This window comes from Salvelinus alpinus, chromosome 14, assembly GCF_045679555.1.
Source record: "Salvelinus alpinus chromosome 14, SLU_Salpinus.1, whole genome shotgun sequence".
Taxonomy (NCBI): Eukaryota; Metazoa; Chordata; class Actinopteri; order Salmoniformes; family Salmonidae; genus Salvelinus; species Salvelinus alpinus.
The window spans coordinates 34,489,764-34,502,322 of NC_092099.1; the positions used below are offsets into that span (position 1 = coordinate 34,489,764).

The 12,559-nt window shown below is 43.8% G+C and overlaps 1 protein-coding gene across 2 annotated transcripts in view; it reads left to right on the forward strand.

The window, feature by feature from the left end:
- LOC139538828 (E3 ubiquitin-protein ligase SH3RF3-like) overlaps window positions 1-7,443 on the forward strand; it is a 69,714-nt gene extending 62,271 nt beyond the window's left edge. For both annotated transcript variants that reach the window (XM_071341307.1, XM_071341308.1), the window contains 2 exons: window positions 1,042-1,373; window positions 4,406-7,443. In XM_071341307.1, coding sequence (XP_071197408.1) covers window positions 1,042-1,373; window positions 4,406-4,574 — 501 coding nt within the window. In that variant the 3' untranslated portion in view covers window positions 4,575-7,443. The remainder of the gene's footprint in view (window positions 1-1,041; window positions 1,374-4,405) is intronic.
- Window positions 7,444-12,559: the final 5,116 nt, after the last annotated feature.

Below are 12,559 nucleotides of genomic sequence, written 5' to 3' on the forward strand. Positions count from 1 at the left end.
TCTCTCTCTCTCTCTCTCTCTCTCTCTCTCTCTCTCTCTCTCTCTCTCTCTCTCTCTCTCTCTCTCTCTCTCACCTCACCACTACCTCCCTTTATCTAAACTCACAGCAGAGTCTGGTTCCCACATCCCACTGCCTTAAAATCCCTCAACATGATGACATAGTCAGGAGGATATAGTCAGGGAATATTAAAAGCATAGCTAGGGGAAGTGGTGTTGAGGGGAAGTGGCTTGCACCTGGACATGGTGCAGAATCCTCCAACGCCAGACAGACAGACAGACTATCAGTGTGACAGGGCTGTCTCTGTGTGTTGTTCTTCATCTTGATGGGTGTATTAAAGCTGGGTCCATGGTGACAGTGATGGATGGTAGAGTTGTCTGAGAGAGAGGAGCCTATCTGCTCTGGTGTTGACTGGCTTCACAGACATTAGATGGTGACAATAGGACAAATAGACTAGGGAAGGACCATGATAAACAGTCATTGACTACGAGCTGTGGATGGATTAATTATAGTATTTAGTCTCATAGCATTTAACCTCCTAGCTTTCCTAACCATTTTAATTCCCCACATGCATTGGCTTATTATGCTTTGGAGTTTGCTGTCTGATTAAGTTAGAGGTTTGTGGTGTGTGTGTGTGTGTGTGTGTGTGTGTGTGTGTGTGTGTGTGTGTGTGTGTGTGTGTGTGTGTGTGTGTGTGTGTGTGTGTGTGTGTGTGTGTGTGTGTGTGTGTGTCTGTGTGTGTCTGTGTGTGTGTGTGTGTGTGCGTGCGTGCGTGTAAAGTTCCCCCTGACACGTCGAGACTAGACTATCTGCTGTATATGCGCTGCCCTCTGGTGGATGGTTAGAGAACTACACTCAGATCTCAAAAAGATACTGTACTGGCCAACTCGAGGTGTCATTGTTACATCAGGTAGATACTGCTGGTTAACTGTCTCTGAGACCAGGAGGGATACTGCCAGAAAAATTCAACTGTAAATCTGTAGAAGAGACTGCAAATGTTTTCATCCCCATTCTCTTCTCTGTCTTGTTATCTGTGTCCACAGAAGGAGAAGAAAGGAGGTCTGCTAAAGCTTCTCTCTGGAGCCGCGGCCAAGAAAAAGGCATCTCATTCTCCCCCGTCCTCCCCACCAACCCTCCCCCTGTCGGGTGCCGTCCTCCCACATCACACCCGCTCTGGCTCCTGTCCAATGGATGCCCAGGGGCGTGCCGGGTCTTGTCCAATCGAGAGTGAGATGGCGGGGGCAATGGGGTTAGAGCTGCTGAACAGGAAGTCAGGATCCCTCGATCTCAACTTCCCCCGGTCGCCCCCGATGACCCGCCCCGGGATCGCACTGCTAGCTCTCCGGCCTGAACCCAAACCACTGTCCAGAGAGAGGTAAACACACACCCTGTCCAGAGAGAGGTAAACACACACCCTGTCCAGAGAGAGGTAAACACACACCCTGTCCAGAGAGAGGTATACACACACCCTGTCCAGAGAGAGGTAAACACACACTATAACTACTCACATAACCGCGGGAAGTTCTGACAAATCAGAATAAATAAATAAATATACTTTTTCACAAAAGCAGTGCACTGGGCCTTTACTAGTCCCGTATTAACAGACTGATATAGCCGTCTGTAGTGATGGCAAAACTGTTTCATTCTGCACCGCCTCTGTCCCCCCGTCAGCGGAAAGAAATGCAGCAACCCCAACCTACTTCCCGCGGCTATGGCTACACACTCTCATACACACACCCTCAAACATCCACCGAGATATGCTGTATGTTACGACTCTACGCCACTACAGCACCAGGAATAACTGAGCTTCTGATCATCATTCTTCTCCTATCCCCATCGGTGTGTGTCAGAGCTAATAGTGCCCTCTTTTTTCTCTGAGAGCAACCGCGTCACACAGATGCACGCACGCACACACACACACAAACACACACACACACACTGACACACACTGACACTCACACACAAACATTAAAACACACAGTGCTCCGACCTCATGTTTCAAGCGCGTATAAATCTGTGTGAAGCATTTATATACAAGACTGCTGAATGATGATGACTTGAGCAGCAGCATATATCACCTCCGGTGTGTGTGTGTGTGTTTATGGTGTGCATGTGTTCGAATATGAGTTACAATGTTTCCCCACTGGTCAAAACCTGGTTGAATCAACGTTGTTTCCACGTAATTTCAACAAAAACCTTTATGTGATGACGTTGAATCAACGTGGAAAACTGATTTTCAAAAAGTCCTACATTTTATTTTTTCCCACCCAACTTTCAAGGATGGGCATAAATTACAAATTACAATTTCTAAATACAACTACAAAATACCCTAAAGATCACTGTATCCAAATAGAATATTATATACTTTTGCATAGTATAGTATTTAATTATAATACATGTATTTTGTACTTTAAAATACATTTGCAAGTTGCCGGCCGAACAGCAGCAACATTCACAGCAATGGTTACAGAATCGTTTTACTTGCTATGACTGTGATATGTCGTTGTTTATCTACCTTAGTGGAATGTGCACTGTCACTCTGGAGAAGAACGTCCTGCTAAATGACCAAAATGTAAATGTACAGTATATGTGAAAATGAACAACTGCAAGCACACTGGGTATTGTCATTGGCCTTCTTTTGTGGGCGGAGCTCATTAGAGTAATAGTCAGCATCCTTTGCAATTGTTAATTTTTACATACACATTTATATGTTAACTCAGCAAAAAAAGAAATGTCCCTTTTTCAGGACCCTGTCTTTCAAAGATAATTCGTAAAAATCCAAATAACTTCACCAAAAGAAAGATGCCCAGGGTCCCTGCTCATCTGCGTGAACGTGCCTTAGGCATGCTGCAAGGAGGCATGAGGCCTGCAGATGTGGCCAGGGCAATAAATTGCAATGTCTGTACTGTGAGACGCCTAAGACAGAGTTACAGGGAGACAGGATGGACAGCTGATCGTCCTCGCAGTGGCAAACCACGTGTAACAACACCTGCACAGGATCGGTACATCCGAACATCACACCTGCGGGACAGGTACAGGATGGCAACAACAACTGCCCGAGTTACACCAGGAACGCACAATCCCTCCATCAGTGCTCAGACTGTCCGCAATAGGCTGAGAGAGGCTGGACTGAGGGCTTGTAGGCCTGTTGTAGGCAGGTCCTCACCAGACATCACCGGCAACAACGTCGCCTATGGGCACAAACCCACCGTCGCTGGACCAGACAGGGCTGGCCAAAAGTGCTCTTCACAGACGAGTCGCGTTTTTGTCTCACCAGGGGTGATGGTCAGATTTGCGTTTATCGTCGAAGGAATGAGCATTACACTGAAACCTGTACTCTGGAGCGGGATCGATTTGGAGGTGGAGGGTCCGTCATGGTTTGGGGCGGTGCGTCACAGCATCATCGGACTGAGCTTGTTGTCATTGCAGGCAATCTCAACGCTGCGTGTTACAGGGAAGACATCCTCCTCCCTCATGTGGTACCCTTTCCGCAGGCTCCTGACATGACCCTCCAGCATGACAATGCCACCAGCCATACTGCTCGTTCTGTGCGTGATTTCCTGCAAGGCAGGAATGTCAGTGTTCTGCCATGGCCAGCGAAGAGCCCGGATCTCAATCCCATTGAGCACGTCTGGGACCTGTTGGATCGGAGGGTGAGGGCTAGGGCCATTCCCCCCAGAAATGTCCGGGAACTTGTAGGTGCCTTGGTGGAAGAGTGGAGTAACATCTCACAGCAAGAAATGGCAAATATGGTGCAGTCCACGAGGAGGAGATGAACTGCAGTACTTAATGCAGCTGGTGGCCACACCAGATACTGACTGTTACTTTTGATTTTGACCCCCCCCTTTGTTCAGGGACACATTATTCCATTTCTGTTAGTCACATGTCTGTGGAACTTGTTCAGTTTATGTCTCAGTTGTTGAATCTTGTTATGTTCATACAAATATTTACACATGTTAAGTTTGCTGAAAATAAACGCAGCTGACAGTGAGAGGACGTTTCTTTTTTTGCTGAGTTTAGTTTATTTAGCAGATGCTCTAATCACACGATGGTGCCATCAGACTTCTGATACCAATAGGGTGAAAGTATTTTTTTAAGTATTTTGTAAATACAAATTAAAGCTTTCAAAAGGATCTTGTTACGAAATACATTGCAGTGTAGTTCACCCCAGCATAATACAAATTACTAAATACTCAGAAGTAATTGAAATACATATTTCAAAAACATGTAACAGAAATACTGCCCATCTCTGCCAACCTTTAACCTAAATCCAATGTCATGGTGAAATGTTTTGTTGATTTTTCATTGAATTCATATTAGTTGACAACTCAACCATATTGGTTGAACTGGCGTCTGTGAGGTTGAACTGTGCCCAGTGGGTCATTATCCGTAACCCTCCCTCCCCAGGTATCGTGTGGTGGTGCCCTACCCCCCTCAGAGTGAGGCGGAGATCGAGCTGAGACAGGGAGACGTGGTGTTTGTTCATAAGAAGAGAGAAGATGGCTGGTACAAAGGAACTCTGCAGAGGACCGGACGTACTGGGCTCTTCCCTGGCAGCTTCGTAGAGATCTTCTGAACAGGACCACTACCCCCACATACACACACACACACACACACACACACACACACACACACACACACACACACACACACACACACACACACACACACACACACACACACACACACACACACACACACACACACACACACACACACACACACACAGGGATGGGCAAAGATTACAAAATACAATTACAAAAGATCAATGTATCAAAATGAACTACAAGATACTTGTATTTTATAATAATTTGGGGGGCACCAATATGTGTACTATTACACACAAGTGTGTAATGGAAATGTTTTTGGGGGGCATATCCCAACTCCCCCGAAGTGACTTGCTGAAGGGCACAGCGACTGATTTTTTTCACCTTGTCGCCTCTGGTATTCAAACCAGCAACCTTTTGATCACTGGCCTAATGCTCTAACCTCGAGGCTACCTGCCGCCCCAAATGTATTTAATTGAAATACATGTATTTTGTATTTCATTGAAATACATGAACTTTGTATTTTAAATACATAAATACATTTGCAAACTCAGTGACGGCTACATAAACTTTTAATTTGCTATGACTGATGTTGTTTATCTACCTTAGTTGAATGTACTGACTGTAAGTCACTCTGGATAAGTGTCTGCTAAATGACCAAAATGCTGTATATACTGTATGTGAAAATGAACACACCAAAACGAACTGCAAAGCACACTAGGTATTATGATTGGCCTTGTTTCTAGATGGGATATATCTTAACCTAATTCTCTTAACCTGCTACGTTAACTCTATTAAACCAAACGTTAAAACTATTAAACCAAAAAAGTACATTTTGACAAAGCTGTATCCTTTCTGGACTAAACCTTGTTTCAGGGCGGAGCTCATTAGAATAATACTTGTCCATTATTACATACACGTTTATATTTAGTTCATTTAGCAGACGCTCTTATCACACCATAGTGCCATCAGACTTCTGATACCAATGCAGGGTGAAAGGGGGATGGTGAACCGCTATAAACAAATGGTATAGAAAAGTATTTTGTATTTTGAAAATACAAATTTCAGCTCTCGAAAGTATCTTATTACAAAATACTGTACATTGGAGTGTAGTCCAGCCCAGTGTAATACAATTTACAAAATACTCAGAAGTAATTTAAATACATATTTCAAATACACGTAACATAAATACTGCCCATCTCTGCACACACGGCTACCCCAGCTCCAACCAGCCTCATAGGAGCGGGGGCCTTTATCCACACAGGACAGCTATGGCAGGGGTCCTTCATCAACCTCATCAATGACTAGTGATGTTGACATCATCAGGAGGCGCCAGCAATTATTGAAGGCACAACGAGCGGCACACTGTATTTTTCTATTGCTTCAGTGTGTATTTGTTTTAAACATCAGTGTCCGTATGAATGTGTGGTATGGCTAGAGACAGGCCGTACTGGTTACAGAAGCACCTAAAGACCCTGGCTAACCTGATACCTGTTCTTTCTGGTCGGGGTGTGTGTATGCATGTCTGTATGCATGTGTGTGTGTGTGCGTGCATGTGTGCGAGTAAGAGAGACCAGTAGTTGGTAATACCAGTCATGTGGAAACTCAACATTGGGAAAGAAAGCACATCAACAGTCCCAAATGGTCTTCATTTTAACATACCCCACTTCTGACAAGCTACTTCAAACCTCCTCTTTCATTGGTTAAGCACACAACGGTGGTCCTCTCTAATTGGCTAAGTACACAGTTCCTCTCTCATTCACTAAGCACACAACAACTGTACCCCAACAGAAGTAGGATCAACTGGTTTAGAAGAGTAAAGACGTCTACAGGTCAGGAAGACAGAGTGAAGCACAGAGTTGGGAAGGCCAGAACGAGTCGGTTACAACACATACAGATGGGATCAGGCTACATCCATACAGCACACTCAGTCTCAGCATAAAGCCTGTGTGTGTGTGTGTGTGTGTGTGTGTGTGTGTGTGTGTGTGTGTGTGTGTGTGTGTGTGTGTGTGTGTGTGTGTGTGTGTGTGTGTGTGTGTGTGTGTGCGTGTGCGTGTGCGTGTGCGCGTGCGTGCGTGCGTGCGTGCGTGTGTGTGAGAGAGAGATAGAGACCATCTGTCTCTGATTGGAGTAGCAGATGCAGGGGAGTCTGGGTAATCCCTGAGTTGGGTGACAGATAGATGAGAACACCCAGAGATTCAGATGAGATTAGAACCTTTCCATCAGGCCGCGACACACACAAACACACACACAGTTATTGATGTGAAAGGAGTGGATGGGTCCCAGTCTTTCCGCTCCTCCTCAGAGAGAGAGAGTGTATCAGTTAAACATGTTGATGTTGTTGCTGTGGATAAGCTCTTCGGTCCGGGCCAGAAACAACCCTTAGCTCCAGATGAGCCAGCTGTATCCCTGAACCCAAAAGGCCAGCCTGTTTGTCTGTTTCTACTGTCTGTCTGTGGAGCTAATGCACAAGTCCTCCATGTTGGAGATATAGCACTTCCACATGACCCAGACACCACACAGTGTCCATCTTGCTATTCCTGCTCCCCAGTTCCCATGAATCAGTGTGTTCAGGTGGACTGTGGTTTGTCTGGACTGTCTGGTGTGAGTACTGTACCACTGACAAGAGTTTACAGACTTTACAAGGGGTTTGTTACGCATGGAATGCTGTCTAACTATGAGAGATGTTTTACATTACTGTAACAGAAAATAAGAGATATAAATAAATATATATATTGTGCAGATTATTTATATTTCGTGGGTGCCAGTCGCCCTGCACTCAAGACCAGCGTTCTACCATGTGATCATTAAACATTGTCTCGTATTGATGACCTCGTGGTTTGGCTGGTTTTTCATGTCAAGTGCATTTTCCCAATAAATGCCTTTGTTTTAAACCAACCTGTGTCACCTCTGCCTGATGACAAACCCTTTATATAGCCATACTGCCTCCCACCTCCACTCCATCATTTCACTCTCTCTCCTCTTCTTTCCTCTCTTCGTCCCAGTGGAGGTGTGTGACAGCGAGGCTGTCATGAATAATCACCTTACATTTGCATTTAGAGTGAAGCTGAGGCCTGGCATGCCAACAAATACTTTATGTAGGTGGAGAGGTGTGTGTGACACTGTGTCTCATCACAGGGTAGAGAGACTCACGCCTGCCCGTGTGTGTGTGTGTGTGTGTGTGTGTGTGTGTGTGTGTGTGTGTGTGTGTGTGTGTGTGTGTGTGTGTGTGTGTGTGTGTGTGTGTGTGTGTGTGTGTGTGTGTGTGTGTGTGTGTGTGTGTGTGTGTGTGTGTGTGTGTGTGTGTGTGTGTGTGTGTGTGTGTGTGTGAGGAAGACACTGTGCTGTAAGGTCACTGATCACCATTTTAGTCAACACTACTCTGATGCCAACAGCACTACAGTATGCCAGATTCTGTATTGGTGTGTTTCTCCTCAGGATACAGTGAAAGTCACCCCAACCCAGATTCCCCTCCGCCAACTCCACATGGACAACCCAGCCCAGTACCCACTCCCCACGCACATGCTTCATCTACGCGGGTCATCTGTTTGTTCACCCGCACCTGCCGGCAATTGCTAATAACCCATTCGCAACAACACGTGTGATAAAGTGAAAATGTGAAAAGTGAGGCCCGCACCCAACCCTAACCCGCAAATATAGAAACATGGTCTATAGGCTACAGTCAAAGACTGCAGAACGATTTTTTGACAGAGGGTGCAGGATTTTGTTTTCCCTGATTTAGATATGTTTCTGATTATAACTTCTGACATTTTGGTAGGCTATTTGTTAGTCAACTTGTCTATAATTAGATACATGTAGCTTCTCTTTTGTCATTATATGTTGCCCTAGAAGACTAAATAAACCCTTGCTCAACAGAATAATGTAATAGATCGATGGAAAGAATGCTTCAATCTAGTTGACATCGGTAAAGTTATCTGTCATCTTCCGCAGAGCATAGACGTTTAGGGAATGGGGAGAAAATACAAAGCAAAAAAAACAGAAACGATTTTCTGTGCTAAATGTCCAAATGACATCAATTTGACCGGTTGTATGGGAAAAGAAAGCTAAGAGAATGACCCCATGTGTTTCTGTTTCTGATTTCAGTTCGGCTTCGATGCAGATTTTACGTGGTTGAAATACTATCAGCTTTTATGATGCTTTTATGATGAAGACAGCACCTCTACTGATTGTATCTAACTGAGCATTGCATTCTCTCAAAGAAATAAATCACATTTCTCCACTCCTGTTCCAAAGTCCAAATTTTGCCTACATTTAGTGTATCATTTTACTGCAAGAATGTTTTAATTCTGCAGGAACTATTATTAAGGCCACAGCCCTATTCACACAGGATACATTTTTTCCCAAACTGCCCCCTGCAATTTCTTGATATATATCATATACAGTACCAGTCAAAAGTTTGGACACATCTACTCATTCAAGGTTGTTTTTGTTTTTTTTACTATTTTCTACATTGTAGAATAATAGTGAAGACAACAAAACTATGAAATAACACATATGGAATCATGTAGTAACCAAAGTGTTAACACCCTTTGCCTTGATGACAGCTTTGCACACTTGGCATTCTCTCAACCAACTTCATGAGCTTGTCACCTGGAATGCATTTCAATTAATAGGTGTGCCTTGTTAAAAGTTCATTTGTGGAATATCTTTCCTTCTTAATGTGTTTGAGCCAATCAGTTGTGTTGTGACAAGGTAGGGGTGGTATACAGAGGATAGCCCTATTTGGTAAAAGACCAAGCCCATATTATGGCAAGAACAGCTCAAATAAGCAAAGAGAAACTACAGTCCATCATTACTTTAAGACATGAAGGTCAGTCAATTCGGAAAATTTCTGAACTTTGAAAGTTTCTTCAAGTGCAGTCACAAAAACCATCAAGTGCTATGATGAAACTGGCTCTCATTAGGACCGCCACAGGAAAGGAAGACCCAGAGTTTCCTCTGCTGCAGAGGACAAGTTCATTAGAGTTACCAGCCTCTGAAATTACAGCCCAAATAAATGCTTCACAGAGTTCAAGTAACAGACACATCTCAACATCAACTGTTCAAAGGAGACTGCGAGAATCAGGCCTTCACGGTCGAATTGCTCCAAAGAAACCACTACTGAAGGACACCAATAATAAGAAGAGACTTGCTTGGGCCAAGAAACACAAGTAATGGACATTAGACCGGTGGAAATCTGTCCTTTGGTCTGATGAGTCCAAATTTGAGATTTTTGGTTCCAACCTCCGTGTCTTTGTGAGACGCAGAGTAGGTGAACGGATGATCTCCACATGTGTGGTTCCCACTGTGAAGCATGGAGGAGCAGGTGTGATGGCGTGGGGGTGCTTTGCTGGTGACACTGTCAGTTATTTATTTAGAATTCAAGGCACACTTAACCAGCATGGCTACCACAGCATTCTGCAGCGATATGCCATCCCATCTGGTTTGCGCTTAGCGGGACTAAAAAAATTATTTCAACAGAACAATGACCCAACACACCTCCAGGCTATGTAAGGGCTATTTGACCAAGAAGGAGAGTGATGGTGCTTTAATCAGATGACCTGGCCTCCACAATCACCCGACCTCAACCCAATTGAGATGGTTCTGGATGAGTTGGAAAGTAGAGTGAAGGAAAGCATCCAAGAAGTGCTCAGCATATGTGGGAACTCCTTCAACACTGTTGGAAAAGCATTCCAGGTGAAGCTGGTTGAGAGAATGCCAAGAGTGTGCAAAGCTGTCATCAAGACAAAGGGTGGCTAAATATATTTTTGGGTTACTACAGTACATGGTTCCATGTGTTATTTCATAGTTTTCATGTTTTCACTATTATTCTACAATGTAGAAAATAGTAAAAAATAAAATAGGTGTGTCCAAAACTTTGACTCGTACTGTAAATATACAGTGCATTCGGAAAGTATTCAGACCCCTTGACTTTTTTCACATTTTGTTACATTACAGACTTATTCTAAAATGTATTAAATAATGTTTTCCTCTCATCAACCTACACACAATATGCCATAATGACAAAGCAAAAACAGGTTTGTATACATTTTTGTAAATGTGTTAAAAATAAAAAACTGAAACATTTACATAAGTATTCAGACCCTTTACTCAGTACTTTGTTGAAGCACTTTTGGCAGCAATTACAGCCTCGAGTCTTATTGGGTATGAAGATACAAGCTTGGCACACCTGTATTTGGGGAGTTTCTCTCATTCTTCTCTGCAGATCCTCTCAAACTCTGTCAGATTGGATGGGGAGCATCGCTGCACAGCTATTTTCAGGTCTCTCCAGAGATGTTCGATCGGGTTGAAGTCCAGGCTCTGGCTGGGCCACTCAAGGACATTTAGAGACTTGTCCCGAAGCCACTCCTGTGTTGTCTTGGTTGTGTGCTTAGTGTCCTGTTGGAAGGTGAACCTTCGTCTCTGTCTGAGGTGCTGAGCGCTGTGGAGCAGGTTTTCGTCAAGGATCTCTGTACTTCGCTCCATTCATCTTTCCCTCGATCCTGACTAGTCTCCCAGTCCCTGTCACTGAAAAACATCCCACAGCATGATGCTGCCGCCAACATGCTTGCGAACTGCAGCCCCCACTCCAAACGATTCGTTCTCGAGCTCGTTGAAGAGAGGCTGAAAGACATTTGATGGTCGGACTCGGAGCATGTATCTTGAGCCACTGAGCCGGATGCTCGTCGTGTATTAATCCTGCTGTAGGACTCATTGCGGCCAGCACGAACACTGGTCAAATGAACGACTAAAATGAACAAGTCCCTCAGAAAAATGAATTACGACTCGTGTCAGTAAAAAGAGTCGTTCAAAAGAATGATTATTTTGCAACTGCACATCGCTACAGGCAGCACAGCCGGCTGACAGGAGAAGGTGAAGTGCATAGAGCTTCATGAAGGGAACACTGCAGACAATAGATCATCTCAGTACGGCAGAAAACACCTTTTATATTCTACAGACACATCACCTGAAAAATAGTTGTAAGGAAAAACAATCTTGATAAGATGATAAGAAGTTGATGAAAATAACTTGTTTTCTTTTGTTTTGTTTTTATTCTGAGTGTTCCATTGAGAGGAGTTTCACAAAGAGCCACTGTTACACCTCATTTCGTCATGGAACGTCCTGTAGTCTAACACGACTGATGTTCATGTTACATCTCTTCCAGAACTGGGAAGAACTAAATCACCATTGTATAAATTATAGAATGAGGATAAGAAATTATTTTTGAGGAAGAAATATATTATAGTGCAGGTCAGTTTCTCTTGGCAGTTACTTAGCGCCCTCTAGTGTCTCAGTACCACACTGCAGCCACAGATATCAACAATGCCCAAGACACAGCAGAGAAAACAAACAGATGGAGGCAGATCTAATCATGAAAAATACAACTTTTGTTTAGATATTAAAATCGTTATCCAATAACACTTTATCGTACATAGTTTCAGTGATCAATAAAAAATATCTACCAAGGTTCTAAGTTCCTCTCTGTATAAGTTCTAACAGAGAGGAACTGAGTTATTCAGATTCCTGATAGATTTTCTGATTAACCTTTCAACTATGTCAACAGTCAGCCGCAATCAAACAAACAAGGCCTACTGGTCAATAATTAGTTGACTTCTACATTTGACTCTGATATTCACACAAATAAAATGTAATTTTATGGAACATTTTGGATTTTTGCCATGTAGACTTAGGCTGCACTTCATGTATGCATTGTGAACTGCAGCGTTTTGTTTTGCACGTAGATAACGTTGTGCTTACAAAAATTATTGACGACCAGGATGGCTGATCCCGCACCTGTCATCCCCACCATCTTTCTGCCTCCTCCGGGCCTGTTTCTACCTCAACCAGGCAATCCTGTCATTCCCTGGGAGCAATGGAAAGGCTAGTTTGAAATGTACCTTCTAGCCATAGGACTGGATACCGTTGCCGGCACCAGGAAACGTGCTATCCTCCTACACTGCCTCAGAGAGGAAGGGCGCCGCAATTTCAGCACTTTGAATCCTGCAGTCTCATA